At 41.8% G+C, this 20,118-nt stretch overlaps 1 protein-coding gene across 3 annotated transcripts; it reads right to left on the bottom strand.

Annotated features, from left to right (window-relative positions):
- Positions 1-4,122: 4,122 nt before the first annotated feature.
- zc3h7bb (zinc finger CCCH-type containing 7Bb) lies at positions 4,123-19,651 on the bottom strand. 3 transcript variants are annotated; one of them, XM_083787942.1, is made up of 21 exons: positions 19,416-19,651; positions 18,472-18,533; positions 18,331-18,367; positions 17,499-17,696; positions 17,024-17,182; positions 16,720-16,863; positions 16,563-16,605; positions 15,793-16,034; positions 14,814-15,099; positions 14,530-14,588; positions 14,195-14,294; positions 13,083-13,244; positions 12,337-12,542; positions 12,039-12,139; positions 10,706-10,887; positions 9,381-9,469; positions 8,865-9,121; positions 8,180-8,285; positions 7,356-7,464; positions 6,522-6,655; positions 4,123-5,992 (listed from the first exon to the last, which is right to left on the bottom strand). In XM_083787942.1, exons 2-21 carry the CDS (start codon positions 18,528-18,530, stop codon positions 5,957-5,959), a joined length of 2,709 nt encoding a protein of 902 aa, XP_083644068.1. In that variant the 5' UTR covers positions 18,531-18,533; positions 19,416-19,651; the 3' UTR covers positions 4,123-5,956. The 3 variants fall into 3 exon arrangements, with proteins under 3 accessions (XP_083644068.1, XP_083644069.1, XP_083644070.1); XM_083787943.1 differs by having other exon boundaries at positions 15,793-16,031; XM_083787944.1 differs by having other exon boundaries at positions 5,855-5,992; positions 15,802-16,034.
- Between the last annotated feature and the right edge of the window lie 467 nt (positions 19,652-20,118).

The following is a 20,118-nucleotide window of genomic DNA, read 5'->3' as shown; positions in this document are numbered from 1 at the left end:
GTTGACATCTCAATTCAATGCAGATTAGAACTCAAAGTGGATATTGTATTCACCCAGTTTGCAATGTTCAGTAATGTACTGAACATTGTGTGTTTGGACAGATGACCTTCCTGTATAATACAAGTTTGACTGCTGCTTCATAATAAATGAATGGCTAGAAACAGGTTTAAGATCAAGGTATTCACTACTTACCGGTCAACCGCATTTCACAGATGAGTCGCATGACAAAAATATATGATCTACAAACTCAAAACATCATATGAGCTTGTAGATCAGCTATCTTTTTAAATTCATCTGTAACTACATTGCTAAAATAGCCTTCAGGTGTAAATGGCTAATCTCAAAGTAGCCGCAATGTGCAACTCTTTTGTAGTTTTCCCTACAGCTGCAATGTTGGCGAGTTTAACATTTGAGGCAGCGGTGGCCGAACGGTTTGCGGAGCGGTCTTGATATCGGAAGGTCGCTAGTTCGTATCCCCGGACCGGCACATTAAAATTACCACCTCTGAAGTGCCCTTGGACAAGGCATTGAACCTCTACCATGAAATGTTCTATGAGCAGGGCCTGGCTGTAAACAAGTTATTGAGCTTCCTTTTTCATCATTATAAAACAATCTAGAGTTGCAAATTGCAGCTAATCTCAAAGGCATAATATGCCGAGACCAGAGATCTGCTGATAGAAATAAATAAACCAACACATACATTTTCTAAAACGTCTCCGTTTATTAAATGCTTGCAAGAGATTTGGTCCACTTGTGTTATGATTCACTTCCAACCAGGGAGGAGAAAGGAGAAAACAAAGAAAAATAATAGACAACAAAATGTAAAAATACAGTACAAAAAGTGGCCTGGTTTCATCACTTCTTAAAACCCTGGCTTCATTATCCCAGTTCTTGAAAATAATCCAGGCATCTGCCAACTGATCAATCACTAACGATGAACAAAAATGTATCATAAATACAACTTCTGTGTTTGTGGTTGCGTAGGTGTGGGTTTTCTGTATATCGAATGACATGTCTGTAGCTGATTTACAGTGAAGGCAGTGTGACACATCAGTGTGTTGCAGGTTTTTTTTATCAGATGTGAATGTTTTTTTAAAGCGTAGGACCTTGTTGTTTCACTAACCTTTGAATAAGCCATAACCATGGTGGAGGAACCAAAATTCATGTCAATGTTTCTTTTTGTCAAGAAAAGAAAATAATTCATTTAAAATTGCCACAAAGTGACACAATACCATCTTAATCAAACCGAGTGGTTTCAGCACTACTTGGCAAGTTTCTTTATTAAATAGTAATCTATGAATGGAACTGAATAGACAGAGTAAAAAAAGAAAAAGAAAAAGAAATAGAAAACAAAAACTGTCAACCTCTCACCAAAACCTTTTTAAGTGAGGGTGAAGCCTCTGCCTGGAACATATTAGCATAATAGCCGTTGATTGGACTTTAAAAAAAAATCCTTTAACTCTGCATGCTTGTAGACAAAGCAAGTAGTTAACATTTTCCAACAATGGCAGAGTCTGGTAGAGTCTGACTATGTCCTAATTTCTCTTCAGAATCAGAATTTGTAATAAAATGTCAGCTGAAATACCATAGCGCACCACTGCAGGCAATACATTAACAACCCACCACTTGGATACGATTTTCCAAGAACAGGTTACCCGTCTCATCTGTGGGAGCACACAATCGGTAGCTTGACAACAAATTAGACAAGCAAGAAGAGACTATACGTCTTCTTACCTACCCTTGTAGCAATGTCATGATTCACCTCCCTGTTACTACAGGCACACAACATGCAGAACGGGTTAGCAAACGTTTTGTCTACCAGTCACAGTGGCCGGTACCTCAAAATGTTTTCCTCATTGCCTATTTTACAAGCCACTGATATTTCTCCAAATGTTGCTCGATTACATGCCAAAGGGGCTGGCATATTGGACAAATTTAGCAAAGCATTTTTGCAAAATCTTTCCGGTGGTTGGTATTAGCTGCCTACCCTGGCTGCATATGAATATCACCAGTAAAAATTACCATTGATAACATTTGAGAGTTCATATAAAATAAAAAATGTTAATCTAGTCCAGACTACAGCAAATTCTTCCAGATAAGCCAAAAAAAAAAAGAAAAAAAAAAACCTAAACAGTTCCACCACCATCTCTTATCTAAATTACCTTATAAGGACGTCTAAGTATAATCATATCATAGGTATAAGTATAATATATAGAGAGTAGGATAATAGGGGTATGTATATTCTTATAAGTATAGTATTGAATAAGGCGCTATACTGAAGTACATAGGCCTCTATGTATGCTTTTTGTTTGCAGTTCTGTCTTTGATTGGCAAACCATTAGGCAACCTAGGCCATAGTGAGAATAAAAGGTTGAAGAATGATGTCGAACTCATCTTCTAAAACATAAAAGCACCTTCTAGTTCTATACTGAGATTTTTAACAGCCAACTATAAACGTTCATTCTTTGGCCAGTATTTGGAGCAGTACGAAGGCCACTAAAAAATGTAAATGTAAGTTAGATGGTGTAACTCAAATATATGGCAGCAGGTCCTTCACACACTCTGCTAGGACAATCTTGTGTCCCAAGAAGAGATAACATTAATCTGACTGTGGGTGATGATAAGTTACATAAACACCTATATAATATAGTAACGGTATAGGCAGTCACTGATCTATATTCTTCACCAAATCACGAGAGAACCCCGATCCTGCACTTGGCTTGCCCAGACAGTCCTGTGTACGGTTTGCATACATAGATGCCTATCTACCTCTGTGGTGGTATCATATTCATACATGAATACATATATAAAGAGAGTTATACATAGCAATTAACATATACGTATATCAATAGCATATAAGAGAAATTAGAAATGGTCAATAGATAGCAATCATTATCATCATATTTATCATAATACTAGCGGTAGTAGTAATACGATCCCTCAATAAAGCAGATACATGGGCCATTCCAGACAAGAGACCAGTCTATCACAAATATTACCCAACCTGCTGCAGGCCGACAAGATTAATTGGGATTTTCCGCTACGAGCCTCCTCTACCTTACCAGTAGTAAGTTGTTCCAAACAACTCTCTGTATGACAAAACGTTAAATGTCACAGTAAGAGTCTTAACCCTCTCTACATGCTTTACTAGTTTATTCAATACTCATGCTCAGCCTGCAAAGTGGAAATTAAAGCGTCAACTTTGGAGCAAAATAAGGCCCTACCTGCAATACTGTCCCACAAATTCCTGTCTGGAATGACCCTCACAGAAGCGACAAAATAAAATAGTAAATAATCTTTTTTTTAGGTCACTATTGTCATCTAGTTCAGCGATACATGTCATATAGCAATAGCTCAATAACGAGTTTCTTCTATGTAATCAATACAAGGTTTTCAGGTTATATATTTAATTAAGCTTAACTGCTAAGTTATCAATTATTATTAGTAGTATACAGTATCTGTAAATATGTATAATATAACGTGTATAAATGTATTTTAATATAGACATAACACCTTAAGTCCTCTGTCCACATTACAAGTTAGGATAAAATGGCAATAGATATCTGCCGTGTGTGTGTGTGTGTGTGTGTGTGTGTGTGTGTGTGTGTGTGTGTGTGTGTGTTTGTGTGTAGTCTGTGCACACACGTGAATGTGTTTTATAGGCACATCATTTGTTGCATTTCGTTTCCCCTCTCACCCAGGATATCGCTTCTTCCCATTAAGGAGAGGAGGAAATAAAAGGAACATAGTCATTTTGATGCACAAGGACCACAAGAGAAAAATACCCTTTCTATAAAATAATGGCCCTATTTGAACTGAATACATGATATCTGACCCTTACTTAATCTAAACAAATATTTAAACAATAATTAATGGAATGTTTATAAATAAATAAAAAAACGACGTATTGTCATTACTCCATTATTATTCGATAATTATGTCCATGGAGATTTCTTCTTTTCACAAAACATGATTCACCCGGGAATAAAATAATGTTATCCTTTGTGTTAGTCATGCATATAACTAATTTCCTTAGTCGACTCAAGGTTTATTAAATCAGGTTAGGAAGCGAAGACATGTTGCTCCCTGGAAGGAAAGAAACATGCACAATTGAGACCAGGAAGTTGTACATGCACAAATCATAGATATGGCACAAATGGCAGCGCAGATGGCGTGATAGCACTGAAAGGAGGGATGCTTGTACATATGTCACGTCCGACCAGCATTACTGTCTGTGTGATGATCCATGCTGGAACGTACTTATCCACTTGCTGTTAAAACTTTAATATAAAAGGTAAAATGCATTGATGTGACATGATATGTACAAGCACCCCTCCTTTCAGTGGCATCAAGCCATCTGCTGGGCCATTTGTGCCATATCTATGATTTGTGCATGTACAACTTCCTGGTCTCAATTGTGCATGTTCAGAGAGCAACATGGAGTCCACCGTACGGTCTTCGCTTCCTAACCTGATTTTATAAACCTCGAGTAGACTATGCTTCAGTTCAAAATGGGGTCATTCTTATTATCTATGGAGACTTTTCTTCTCTTCATGTCATAATTAAATGGAGAATAAAATAATTGTATCTTATCGTTAGTCAAATATCACTCATTTCCTTAGTCAACTGTGCTTCAGTTCAATATGGGGTCATTACTTTCGTATGAGCATCTGCGGTCTAATCTCATTGGATGCTGACATCAGCGATGAGCTGGGCTATGTACTACATCTTCTGCAGCTTTCCAGCCTTCATGTCTTAACCACTTATGGCTTATTTCATACTATTGTTTTAAAAATGTTCACTTCTGACATGCCCAAAATAGGGATGCCATAAAAGTGGTTAATACTTCCAAGTGGTCACCCATGACCCAAAATGCCAATCGATAAGTTATAAATTAGCCTCATATCACTATATAAGTACTTCTACCGAATCTTTCTCCATTTTGCGTTTGGAAATGTTTCAATGTCCCCCTGACATACACAACAGGTGATTCTAACCAGTATAATTCAGTTGTGCAAATAGTCAAGGAGGCTGAAATACAAGCATGTAACACTTCACCTGGATCCAGGCCGACCGTGAATAAGAGGCCAACAATGGATGTGAATGTGTACAGTACACATCTGTGCCAGTGCTGTGTAGGGAAGGCATGAAAGGCGTGGCCAGATAACCAGCTAGGGGCATTAGTCTGCCCATTATACATGAGAAGCACGGCGGGAGGAGAGCACGGAAGGAGGAAAACGTAAAATGGACAGAAATTCATTTTTTGGGCGTGTATGCCTAAATACATTCGACAACCACAATCTTGATTTGTTCTTCACTTTTCCTGATCCACGTCCATGATTTAAAGGGCCTGTGCAGGCCATACATTCATAAAGCTCTACCAATATGGCAGACAATATAAAAGGGAAGTACAATTCCCATGGAAACACAAACAGCATTCCTAACCATCAATCTCCCCTGAAACGAAAACAAAATATTTCTTTCAACCCTTTTCGCTACCTTCCCACGAGGGAAGCAGGGTTCGGATTTGGCGATAACAGAAAGCAGTCCCCAGACTCAGCGGGGGATTAAATGCAGGGACTCTGGGAAGTCAGAGTAGATTCCTGGTTGCATTTCAAGGGTTTATATTTGCTCGAGGGGGAATTCAAGCTGCTATCTATAACTGTAGCATGGCAGAAAAATAATTAAAAAGGTTTGCGTTTTCACCAACAACTTTCTCTGTGTGAATTGGTGCCTGTGATTTGTGTGTGTATGTGTGTGTGTCTGTGTGTGTGGTCAGCCAGCCAGCTACAGTATATCTAGGGGCATCTCATTATGCTGGTGAGATGCTAGACACATTCAGACTGGTGTGACATAAAGATACTCTACTGTAGCAGTAGCAGGTGTGGGTGGCCCATCTCCTTCGTCTTCTGGTTGCAGGGCCAGGGAACTCGGCTTCTCCCAGGCACGGTGACACTCAGAGCTCATCTCCATCAGACAACCTGCGTCCTCCCTGAAAAACATACAGGCCAACAGACTTTCAATGAAACTAGAGTAGAGATGCTCTAATATCGGCCGATATTCGGTAATCTGCATTACCCTACGTCCTACCGGCGGGGGCTTCTCACTGGCAGGCCAGTCGGTAGGATACAACAGCAGTTAACACAGAAATGTGTGTGGGGAGGAATTAATGCAAATTATTGGCTACTCAAAATGTAAAAAAAAAAGAAACTGCACGCACCAACATGTCTCAAAATGAAACTGCACGCACCAACATGTCTCAAAATGAAACTGCACGCACCAACATGTCTCTTGATTGTGACTGACGTTTTTGACTCAAAGTCTAACTAGTCTCTCTCTTTGGAGATGCCTAATGACTACTCAAGGTTTATGAAAATGTGTTACACGCACACACAGGTGATGCTGGACCATTTTCAATGTAGTGGGTAGACCCCCAGGTGGTCATAAACACACAGACACTTTGCAGCTATCAACAAGTTTAACCTTAACGTATCCCATTAACGCAGCCGGCGACAACTCACCATGCCCTCAGAGTAATCCACCGTCATGGTAACCTGCTTCTCCTCTGGGGGCGGGGTCATGAGGGAGCCCTCTGCGCGCCTGGTCTGATTGGTCAGTTGCAGCCACATATCATACATCTGCTGCATGTCTCTCACTGGGGAAGACAGAGGGGAGTGAAAAGAAGGGAGGAGGGGAATGATGGCAAAGTGAGAAAAGAGAAAAGAGTGGGGTGAAAGAGAAGAGATAAGGCATGATTATGACCTTGAGGTTGAATACTCTGCAGGACAACAGTGATTTTTGTAATCGTTTTATATTTCAACGAATTGATTGGCAATATTTGATTCATTTCACAACGGTGTCATGCAAAAATAGTGAAAATAGCAGATCTGGCAGGTTTGCGCCACAACAGCTGACAGGAATTTAGAGAATCCTGACACGACATTCTGTTGTGTACAGCCAGGCACTCAAAAGAGATGTTAACGTCCTGCAAGTAGACTTGGAAATAAAACTAGTGTCGACTACTAATCATTACAAGTGGCTCTTATTTTGAAGACAAAGTTAGAGCACAGGAAGTCCGTTTCAGTTGTAAACAAGCTACCATTATGGAGCTGTCAAAGTGCTAGTCGCTAAACCACCATAGCGACCATATTTACAATATGAAAACCATGCATCTGTCACTTGATTACACACACTTTGAAATTACTTAAACATGTGGAACCTGCCCCATGGAACCTGCCCCATGCGCACCAAGCTAAATCTCCATGTGCTCCTTTTAGGACTAGCCCAAAATAATAATGTGCACCTCTGATTATAAACTGTGTGTGTGTGTGTGTGTATATATATATATCTCTTACAGCTGTTGTTCTTCATGTATGTCCACACATCTCTTTCCTCCAGGCTGTGGGCGAATGAGCAGTTACCAATATAGTGGCACTTCTTCTGTTTCATCACATGGACACACATCTGGAGCAGGGTGGGGGGTTGACAGGACACAAACATGCGTTAGGAGCTTGTATATATGCAATATGCATGCATGCATGCACCTTTCAGACATTTGGACTAAGCACTTATCCTTAATGGTTATGGCAGTAAGTGTAATATCCTTTTCCTAGAGGATGATTACAGGGGAACGAGATTATTCCCCCATAATGTTTAAGTGTGAATTAAAGTGACTGTCATCACTTTAAGTGCTTGTCTGAAATATATTTTTGTAATACCCAAGACGGTTTTAAGGTACACAGAAAGCAGTTTAAGCTTAGAATCCCTTTGGATATCATGTACACCATGCTAGGAGGAGGGCTTATTAATGCCTGCAACGTTTACAATCATCAACCGATGCTGTGCACAAACATTGTCATCATCTGCATTATTAGCACAAGTAGCCTAGCTGAAACAAAGGTAAATATCAGACTATCAAAACTGGGTTTCCGACACCGCCTGAAGGACAAAGTGTGACATTGATGAGCAGCTCTTCTCCAAAAGTTGAATATTTTCAGCTGGCGCTCAGAGCAAAAAAGGAATAAAAATAAAAATGGACACCAAGAGTGCTCTAGCACGATGCTTCATCAGAATTTCAATCAGGGTTCATTACAGTACTTTAAATTCAAAACAAGGATGAGGGAAGTAAGTGTGTGAGTGGTTGTGTGGATTATAAGGAGCTCAGCATAGAGGGACTAACGTCATATTGCTGAGGATAGGTGCGAGAGAAAGGCAGTGGTCGAACCACAACCCATTTCTTCTTCTCAAAGGATTTCACCAGCAGGACCCGTCGCTCCTTAGTCCAGCTGCACAGAGAGTAAATGACAGGTTAATATGAAACTGCAGTAAAACTTATTAGGTTACAAGAGTGTAAGACTGTAAGCTGTTCAATAATGCACAAGAGCAGTGGTTAAAATATTTCAGTCATGTGGATTTAGGCCATTACTACACCTAGTGTGTAGGCTAATAACTAGAATAATAACTAGAGGGTCAGAGTATGTCCAGAGTACAGGACCTGAACAGAAACTCCCTATATAGACATTAGACAGGTGACAAAATAAAAGGAAAAACAAACAGTTGTCCTAGTAAGCCCGTGACAGGCCACGACAAACTGCCAGAACAGCTTCAATGCAAATTGACACAGATTGTATAAGCCTGTGGAACAGGATTATAACAAAAGATATTCCCTCATTTGGTGTTTTGACGATGGTGTTAGAGAACCCTGTCTAACACAACAGCCTTCCGGTGGTCAACAGGGTTGGGATCTGCTGACTGCAATGGCCATAGCATGATACACATGGCATCATTGTCATAGTCAAACCTGTCATTGACACTCGGTGACACCTCATGTCTTCACCTTATGCTTGTCAAAGTGGGCCTCTCACCTGTGTCGTGCTTTAGCCGTGCAGTACTTGAGATTCTTGTCAGGTTCGTTGACCTGGCCGTCCCTCCAGCACTGGCCGCACACAAACTTCATCTTCAGGTTCAGACCCCGCCCCCTCCCTGAACCCACCGCTCCCATGCCTCCACCCATTCCTCCAACAGAGTGCACTCCTCCTCCACCAATACCGTCTCCTCCTCCAATCCCCCCAACACCACCTCCTCCAGCCATGCTGCTGCTATGGTGCGAGATGTGCATAGGCTGACAGACGGAGAGAAAGAGAGGTTAGGAACAGGGGAAGATAACATTGCGACAGATTGATTCAAAAGATGCAATCAATCTTCAATGACATTATTACATATCAACTGTGCTTGCACACAAACATGCACGCAGGAAATAAAACACTAATTCTTTCACAGGCGTTGACGTTATGGCAGAGTAATAGCTTACACTACTCGTTACACAAAGCGCTAACTGGTCGAGCCACCTGGAACCCTCCCCATCCCAGCATCAGCCTTACCTTCTGTTGGTGCTGCTGCTTCTGTGCATTTTGCTCTAGCCTGTGCCAGTGTCTCTTGGACTCTTGCACCATCTCCTCATGGGTGATACCTAAGAGATGTTAAGAAGCACAGAATAAGTTTGGTGGTTCTTAATCCCCGCCAGGATTAATGAATGAATTCACCTCGTATTGCCAGGATTGTCCCCGTTCAACTCCTATTTTGAAGAGACAAAACCCACGACCGGATGTTACAAATTTACTACTACTGTGTGTTGTCGCATCAAGCCCCCAGGATGGCTGGGCAATGTTGAAGTCATCTCCCTACTGGTCAAAACCAGGTACTGCAGGCGGGTGGGGCCCAGGTTAAATTCATGAATGAATAGGACGTGACGTAGATGTAACACAAGAGCAGCTAGGGGTACTATGATAGGAGCCAACCAATCATATCAACGCTTGAGGGGTACTACCCGGAAGTCTTCGTCATTCTTACGGGTGCTTCAAAATGCCACTGAGCAACTTCCATTTAAGGGCCTTGTGATGGCACACCACACGACACTGATATAACACAGTTTTCGCTCAACTGTCATATCATAGCCTGGCATGGCCAGACTATTATCACTGTGTAGATACAATTAGTCTGATTTTTTTTTGTTTAAAATGTATTTCCAAGGGGCGGTTACAAACAGATTCCAACGTCATAGATTTAAAAGTCTCACTTTGAATAGTGGGCTCTGATTGGTCACCCAAAACTCTAGGGTGAGCGAAATGTAATTCAAACTGAGGAGTGCCAGACAAATCTCCCAAGGGATTGTCTCCACCAAGGCTGAAGGCATGGGGAGAGAGTATGTTTTGCATTTTGAAGCACCCGTAAGAATGACGAAGACTTCCGGGTAGTACCCCTCAAGCGTTGATATGATTGGTTGGCTCCTATCATAGTACCCCTAGCTGCTCTTGTGTTACATCTACGTGGTTCGTTTGGGAGCGAACCGAGTCCGGCCTTTTTTAGCGGACCATGGTTCGTTTCTTTGATCCGCACCAGAGTTCGGATGCACGTTCACACCAACCGAACCAAAGGGGTAAGCGGACCATGGTTCGTTTTAAACGAACCAAACATGTCCGGTGTGAAAGCGCCCTAAGATAACCAGACATGCCCCCTTTCTGAGCCCTGCTGTGTGTATTCATATACCATTCCCACATACATCTTCTATTTTGGGGGTCTCTGGCACAAAACATTTTCAGATGGGGGTCCGTGCTCCGTGGCCAAATACACATCAATTTAGGGGGGGGGTCCTTGACGCAAAAAAGTTTGAGAACCACAGGTGTAGAGTATGTGCTGCAGTGTTCACCTGTGTCCTGCTGCAGGACCCAGCACTTCAGCTCTATGACAGAGTGGGCAAAGGAACAGCTGTCCTCGCGCTGGCAGCCGTAGCGCACCTCATGGCGACACACATCAAACTGGCACAGCGGATGCAGCGGGCGCACTTTGCTGTAGCGCACGTTGGCCGACCTCACCACGTGCACCAGGCACCTGGAAGGAGCATGCGCACACACACACACACACACACACACACACGTAAGTAATTTAAACGGTTACGTTTAACAGCAACAGAATAGAAGCAATGCTTCAGAAAAACAAATAACAAAATTAATTGCATGTAGGGTTAGTTAATTTAATAGAAAGTTTTAATAGAAAGTAAAATCAGGAAACAAGTTCTAGAAAGGAGATACAGTAGACATACTGAAAAACAGTATGTTAACATAATATAACTTATACAATTGGAGTGGTTGCATTTTATCTCCCTGCTCTTCTATTGAGACATATTGAGATAGTCAATTTATCCTGAGCAAGCAGGCAGGCTCCATTAACTCACTGGTAGAATTCCGGGGGAGAATAGGAAAGTTACTATTGGGGGGGAGGGGGGGATATTTACATGTCGGATACAACAAAATTTACACATGTTTTTTCATTTATTCATCAATAAAAATCAAAATAAAGTGTTAAAAACAAAAGAATAGGAAAGTTACATAGTGCAGCTTTAACTCTAAAACCATTTTTGTTGTTAATAAATCAATGTTTAGGGCCCCCTGAACAAGGTCTCTCTTGAGAATGAGACCTAGTCAGTACTCGACATTAAATAAACGGTAAATAAGACTTGATAATTCTAGTTGAGTGTTAATTGCAATAGTGCGGGTTCTCTCTTACACAATGAAGAAGGCATCTTCTGCCGAAACATTGGTCTTGAAATAAAATAAAATAAAGGATTTGCATCGTGAATATGAGTTGTGCGACCTCTCCTCCTTTATGTTCAAGGTTCTTGTTACTAGCACAAAATGCGGTATTACAATTTTAAAAATTGTAACGTTGTACGCCTATAGAGTACAATCTAACATCATACCAACTTGGCTGCGTACCTGCTGCAGACACTGCAATCGAGTTAAAACAGGTCTTCCCAGCTGCCTTTTCAATCAAAACAATACATGGCAGAGGAACAATCAAATGGCTAAACACAGGCTGTTTGTTTTGCCATAGAAAGCATAGGTGGACCCCAGGCTACATCATCTCTAATAGGGTTAAAGTGCTCCACAATGCTCCACAATATAATACAAGATATAAGAAAGAACAGGGAAGTCATGTGAGATTAGTACATTTCAAAGAGACAAGAGTCTTGTCAGACTCACTTGTTATCGTCGAATGGGTGTCGCGCTGTGAGGTTTGAGCACACAGCTAAGTTTTCTTTGCTGCGTTTACTGATGATGCGAGGTTTACTGTCAAAACATTCCTGTCCAGTGGAGAGAAGAGAGAGTTTGTAACGCAACATAATTTCAAATGTAAAACTGTAACCAACAGATGTAGATTCTAGAACTGTATAGTATCATCTGTTAAACCCAATATACAGGTGTCAAAACGAATTTAATTCCAACATACAAAAACTTGAACATACAGTAAACTGTACGTATGCGTCTCTCTGGCTCTCACCTCACAGAGGAACATAAACATGCCCATGTGGAGCTGCAGCAGCCGGGTGACGCTGAGCGCACGGCGCTCTGTGCTGCCCAGGGGGTCGAACAGAAGCTCACGACTCAGAGCACCCTTCCTCTCCTGGGTCCACACATCAATCTCCTCCTGACAGTAGGCAAACGTACAGTTCTCCCCATACTGGCACTCCTGTCGTTCCTGCACCTCTGTGGAGGACAAGAGGGAGGAGGTCAAGAATAGGGCTTTTTTATAGAAAAGATGGATACATTCTGGAGAGCAAAGAAAAGAAAATGGCTTAGCTATGTTCACATTTTCTTTCTCCATTAATAGAAGTGAAGCAATTAATGAATTGAATGAGAAATGCTCAGGAGAAAAGAAGACAATTATATGGCCTCCGCGCCCATTCTTTAGGCATCGTCACCAAGTTACTAGTATGTGTGAAACTGCATAACTCACAATAGGGTGTTCAGGTCAAAAACAAATTATTAACTTCAGTGCCGTTTAGTCATGTCTGTTCTCTGCTACAGCTATAGTTACGCTCAGCACTGTTAAATTGTCATGTCATGCTCTGGTGGGTAGTTTTGTGTACAATTACAGCATCTACAGGGCAGGAAACTCATTTTAAACTGGACTATAAAAAAAGGTTTAAAGCCATCAGTGACATACTTAACCAGTGTAATTAATTACCATGCCTGTTTAAAACAATTCCCATCATTTCTATTCAGTCATTTCACTTAAAAACATACCTTTACAGAGCACAAACGCTCCCAGGAAGTTGTTCCGTGCAGGTCGGGGCCGGACCCTCTTCCAGTTAGGGTCATCTGTGTTTTTGAGGCGACACAGAAGAACGTCTCTCTTACAGCGGTGTGCTGCCTCAGGCTGATACTGGTAGTCCATTACTCGTGGACCTGAGATAGTGAGATATGAAGAGGCTACATTACAGCCAAATTCAACTAAAGATCTGTCAAATCAAATTAAAATGTGTTTATATAGCACATTTTGACCCTAACCATAACATTAAAGTAAAGTACACAGATGAAAAGAATGAAATACCAATTAACAGACAGAAAACCCACATATGTCATATGGAACTAAATAATAGGAGTCAATCAACTAGTTAGGATAATAAGGGAAATGTACCTCTGGTGGCCATGACCTTTAACCCATTCTGAACGGGCACCCATTTTGGTGTCAGCATCATGTTATGCTTTAGCTATTTTTGAAAAATCGAAGAGCGACTGACATTTTTAGAATCTGATCTCAGGTCAGAATGGGTTCATCAGACCAGTGTGTGTCCGGCGGAAACCTCGTATGAATCTGATCTCAGGTCAGAATGGGTTAACATTTTTGTCATCACAGAGATGTGACGGATAAACCACCAAATCAATGACATTACAGGCACCTTCCGCAACCCCACTCTTTCTCCAACACCAACACCTGGTCTCTACAAAGGCCTGAGTGGTTATGGCAGTGATAATGCAGAACATGATTTACATGTAGAACTTCTTCCTAAGAGGGTATGATAACGTTACTCACTGCGAAGCCCTGGCAAATAGTTTAATGGGTATTTCGCTTTAAAACACTTCTGGGGTCATTTTAACTTCTACTGTGGCCTTTCTTTGGTGTGCAACAAAGGCAGACAGCTTATATTATAAATTATTTGATTCAATATTTATTTTATCAGACACCCCATCCTATATCAGCCCTTTGAATTTCAAACTCCATTTTAACTATGTTAAGACTCATTGACAACAGACATTCCTGGTGGTGTGTGTGTGTTACTTTAAAAAAATAAAAATAATGACCACATAACCACAAGTGTTTCAAAGAAATGTCCCTTTGACCTTTGTGTACAAACCTATGCGGCTGTAACAGGCATGACAGGCTTGGCGGAACTCATGCGTGGCTGCCAGGGGGTTCCTAGAGAGCAGAGACAGGTTGGTCCCAGATGGACCGTTCTGTAGAAGAGGACAAAGGTTATTATAGGCTGGACCATAAAGAAAACAGACAATAGCTGTGTCCCTATTAAGGGGCTACGTTCCACGAAGGCTACGCTTTTGCTGTTGTGTTATAGCAGCATAGGCAAAGATTTAGTTAGAACTTAAATCTCCTACTGACTGCTGGAGAGCTGGTGCTCTTCCCTAATCTGTGTCATTTGGCAAGAGCATGTCATTTTGTGTGTGTTTTACTCACCGTGTGTGGGGTGCTATGGTTGCGTATTCCGGGGATAAAGCTGTGAGACACTCGCCCCCCTGGAGACAAAAGGACAGAGATATTGAAGTAAGAAACTGTGGCCTTGCTGCAACGATGCCGAGAATCACACAAAATTGTTGATTTACTCACATCGATGGCTGTTTAACTGTTCATTCATGCACACAACTCAAATCAGTTTGATAATGAGGAACCATATTCAAGGTGGAAAGACCAGCACAGATTTCAAGATAATTAAAAAAAACATAGATGAGCCTTCCACTCACCAGGCAATTTGTACTCAGACAGGGAGTCCAGCCCTCCTGCCACACCACTACTTCCTTTCCCCTCTCCATCCCCAGCTCCTGGCGAAAAGGATCCCAGTGCGTCCCGCGCCTGGGTGGAGCCCTGGTCCCTCTGGGCCAGCGGGGGGTAGGGCTCCAGGGCGGGTATCTGGCTGAAATAGGCAGGGGGTAGCTGAGAAGACGGGGCTGGAAGGCTGGGAGAGTACGGAGGCCGAAGACCCACCGCTGTGTTGGGGAGGTTGGTAGGGATGGCACCCTGCACTGGACTCTGGACCAAAGACACATGCACAGATGCAAATATCAGCTCAAATACAGATATGTGGGGGCACGTTGGCACAGTCGGTAGGGTTGTCGCCTCACAGCTAGAAGGTCCTGGGTTCGATTCCCACTGGGGACGCTGTGGGTGTGTTCTCTCCTACGCGTCATCAGTGCCCATACCCAAGGCGGGTTGGCGAAAGGGCCTTTCTGTGTAGAGTTCGCATCACAAAAACATGCAGTAATCCTGGTCTCTAAACTACCTCCCCCTGGTCAGCCGGGGCACCTGATGGAGGGAAAGGAACTGATCGGAATAACGTGTTCCCTCCACACGCTATGTCCGACCGAGGAAACTCTCCCCCATCAGGTGGAAAGAATCAGCTTGGACTCCTCATGCATAGAAGAAAGCATGAGGTCAGTCCGCTGCCCCCCAGGTCGGCAGAAGAAGTGTAGCTCCCAGGATTACATTAGATAATTGACTGGGTGAAAGATTATTAGCAAAATTGTGGGACAAAATTATAGACATTAAAGATATGTCAACAATGGAGTCAGGGTTGCAAATTGTTTGCTAAATTGAAAATTCTTTGCTGTAGTCACGATAGTTATATTTGAGTCTTACCAAACATTTATTTAGCATTTTTGGCTAATATTAAAGGGTTCATACACCAAGGTATCCAAATCCATCCAGCCCTTTTCCTCTACTAACCTCACTGACTTTCTTGGGGATGCAGTCCAGAAGACTGTCCAGTTCATCGTTGATGACGCTGCTGCTGCACTCATCTATGTGATCGGATACGGGCACCGAGTATGGCATGGGAGGTAGCCCCTGGCTACTGGGGCTCTCAGACAGGTCAGGACATGGAGTCACTACGGGGGTCGCAGGGTCATCACTGACAGGGATGGGCGTGGCCAAAGGAGCAGGAATACACTGGGCACTGGACAGATCTGCTGGGAAGGAAATGGAAAGAAGCATTTAATGGATATTAGTAATAGTTTAGTACATATTTCTTTTTTAAAGTGGTTATTAAAACAAAAGCATACACAAAGTGCCTCCTAATTACATAAAAACAAGCAATAGAAGAATTTATAAAGGAGGTGGAAACAGATTTACGAGAAAACATATTATTCAACAGAATAATAATAAATATATTAAATGTAAGGAAATTATATGGGTACTGAAGGCAATGTAGAATTTAGGTTCCCCATTTTGTACATAATAGGGACAAGTAACATTGCAAATAACAAAATATGAAAATATGGAGGGATATTGATGACACAGTGGATCTGAGTAATATCTAAAATGACAGGGTACCCTTCAAGGGCTTTATCCTAAAAAATAAATTTGAATATGAATCAACAAAATGAGGAAAATAAATAAATTCCATAAGCTGTATGTGAAAGGTTCAGGCATTTAATTCCTTGGCCTACTCCTGAGTTTATTTATCTCTATTGCCAATACAAACAAAGCAAAAATACCTGGTCCGATGTCAGTCAAAGACTCTAAGCCATTGGAGGATGTCTAAAAACAAGAAGAAACATTGTATTCTGTTGAACTCAAAATCATTAAGTGAATCTATACACACACGCAAAAGGTTTGCACTGGAATCAATTCAGCTCTAATTGTACTACCTACCTCTCCTGTGGGTGGGGAAGTCTCTCCATGATTCTCTCCTCCTGTGGCACTACTAGACTCAACCTGAGGGCTGATGTATGCCTTACGAACCTTCAGACCAAGTTTATTAGCCAGCTCCTGGGCGAGGTCGCCCACCTGCCTGTCCTGGAAATGAAACAAGAAAGCAAAAAGGTTTGAAAGAACAGAGAAAATAACAATTTTAATCTGAATGAATCATAATTTATAAACAAACACTAATGGTGACAGAAAATCAACATTTCATTCATGAGCAAATATATTTTAGTCTTTTGTGCCGATAACTTACAAGCGGTGAAATGAGCAGGCATCTAGTGCCACACTCGTAGGCCTCCCTGAGGCGTCCCAGCTCCCTCAGACAAATGGCCTTACGGTACAGAGCTCTGCGACTGCCCTCAGACACGCACAGCGCACTGTCACAGTCTTGAACACCACGATCATACTCCCTCTGACAAGAGATGCAGAGAGAAAACCATGAGAAAAGGTGTGGACATTTAACGAATTTGGTCAACAGAAGATTGCATACAGTAACTTGTAAGTGTACTTGTGGAAGAATCAAGGCCAATGTGAATCATGACCAGCGGGGACCAGGCAATCGTATTCGGGAACAGTTTGAATCTGCCTCTGTCTCCTCATGTGCACAATAAAGATTCAAAACGTCTCCTCGTGTGCACAACTGCACACATACAAAATTCAATAGACACAACTTTATTAATCCCCAAGAGGGTAAATGATAGGCTCTCTCTCTTCTGGTCCTTCCTCACCATGTGATAATGTGCAGCAGCCCGGTTAACATAGAGGCACTCCAGCAGCTCTGTGGGAATGACAAGGGCTTCGGCCTGTGCATAGCGAGCCACGCTGACTCCTTCCCCATAGTAGTGTGCTGCCTGGCGCCAGTCACCATCTCGGAACACCGTGTTTCCCTCATCCTGTAGGTTGCACACGAGTTGGGTCAAGAAGGCCTGCAGGTAAGAAAGGGCACAAAACAAATGTTAATCATTGAGAGTGAAGTTTTTACCAGATTCTCATTTTTAAACCACACCCCCATAGGGTTTCTCAGTGGTGCACAAAGAAATGACACACACAAACAGTTTAAAGTAGTTAAAACAATTATGTAGTGAGATTAACTAGATCTGACCATGGAAAGAAAGAAAATAAAATAAAAAGCTAAAACGTAAGGCAATAGGAGAGGTTCAGCAGGTTAGGGTGAGATACAGAGTCAAGGGGAAAGTGAGAGCTACGTATAGAGAAAGATTGAGGTCAATCAAAAACGACAACACAGCAGCTCAAACATGGAGCCAGATTCCGAAAGTTGATTCTGTGCAAGAATTTTCTCAGCAAATGGATTTGTTGAGGGAGGCTCTGACAGGGTCATGGACAAAGAACACATTTAATGGGAACAACACTTTGTTACTTAATATCTTGGCTGCTGACTCCATGGTTTTCACAGAATGAAAAGTCAGGTTACAGTGCAAAACCAGTTGTAGACAACGACAGTATTGTACATAAGCACAAGTTATACACGTGAACAAATTGTTAACGGCACAAACACAAAATAAAGAACTGTGTCAATTAAATTAGGATAAAGTGTAATACCTCATAGGTCTCTGGCTCTGGGAAGGGTAGAGAGGACCTGTGGATAAAAACCACACAGTCACAGAACGATATCAGTGTTTCTACATGAGTTAGCTGGTTACAGAGTTTTTTAAATAATAAACAATGTTATTGTTAACTTACTGGATGAAGCCCATTGATTTCTGAATCTCCTCTTGTCGCTTCAGTCTCTCAGGATCCATGACCTGAGGGTAAAGACAAAGTTTACTTGTAGATAGCCTCAATATGTTCCCTCAGTCCCTACACTCATTCTGTAGCTCCAGAATGAGCGTAGGGACTGAGGGAACATATTGGGGCTAACTTGTAGACTGAGAACAACATTGTAATATTATATTATGGCCATTAAATAATTGCATGCATTAGTTTAATCATTAGTAGATACATACGTTTTTGTAATAATTTGCGAGGATAATATTTGGACACAGGCTCTCATTCCAACCAAGCCTGGCCTTGCTTCTAGCAATCCTCGCGCTCACGTCAATGTAAACACAAACAGTGACAGCTAATATTTAACGGTGACTAAAGGTTAACATTAGGTTAATGGCATGTGCAGTGTGCATTGCCACTAGCGTCTTCAATCAAATGCAAGACTCGAGCCTGTCAAACACCTACTGGGCATTATTTTGTTAAGTATTATTGTTCCTTAATAGCCTTAACAACAAGTTCGCTAACTAACGTGTTAAAGTGACTGCATGTGCATGGCTGTTAGCTGAGCTAACGTTAGTTGTGTGCCTGTCTGTCAGGACCACACTATCACCTGCTACAACATCCTGACATGGCAATAAATAATGTAAATGTTACCACACTCTTGGCTGCTTGGGATTAGCTAAAGCTACTAGCTCGTACGCTAGCCACAGGCTACTCACAGAGCCCCCCCAATTAATGCTAAAATAACAAATATTAAATTATACTTGATAAATGTGAGAAGCCTGTGCCTGTCTCGTCACCAGCGACAACTTGTGGTGTTTAGTCTAGTTTAGTAATAGGCGTAGAGAGCTGCATGTTTGTTTAATGGTCCGTCCAGCCCAGGTCAGAGATAGACGGAGGCCTTGTCGAGCACAACTCACCGAGCTGTTTGTCTCTTTTCGGCTTTTCAGGAAACGAGCGTTGTCGATAATCGTCTGGGAATTAACCAAAAATTATATCGGATCAGATATCAGACCCTGCGGCTGCTATATCCGCACGCATGTCTGTGACACCACTGTCCCTATGATGACGGGATGTAGCATCTGGACGGTACATGAGTTTTGATCGTTATGGTCGCTGCCTGGCTAACGACAGCTAGGCTAGCTGCCTGGCTCTAGTGCTGCGCGACAAGCTTTCAAACTATCTCAACAAGTTTCTTTGAAGTGCTTCAGCACTAGAGGGAGCTCGTGGCAACCACTGTTAATTTTCAGTGGTGTAAAGTAGGCTAAGTACATTTACTGTACTGTACATAAGTACAATTTTGAGATATATAGGCCTACTTTACTTTACTTAGTATTTCGAATTTCCAATATTTTTTACTTCTACTCCACTACATCTCAGATCCAAATATTGTACTTTTATTCCACTACATTAAAAACTTTAGTTACTTTGTAGACATTATTAATCACTTCCATCCTACATTACAGAATACAGATACATTTCGGCCATTTGAAAATAGCCGATCTACAAGCTTCTGATGAATTGAAAAGGGTGGTGGACAGCTGTTGTTGATTGATTGATTGAAGTATTTAAGTTTGCAGAATTACAGTACATAATTTTCAAGCACAAATCAATACAAAAACT

This window comes from Protomyctophum parallelum (genome assembly GCF_964188405.1).
Source record: "Protomyctophum parallelum genome assembly, chromosome: 17".
In the NCBI taxonomy this organism is placed as follows: domain Eukaryota; kingdom Metazoa; phylum Chordata; class Actinopteri; order Myctophiformes; family Myctophidae; genus Protomyctophum; species Protomyctophum parallelum.
The sequence above is the reverse complement of the archived record's forward strand: the minus strand, read 5'-3'. Positions and strand labels throughout refer to the sequence as shown.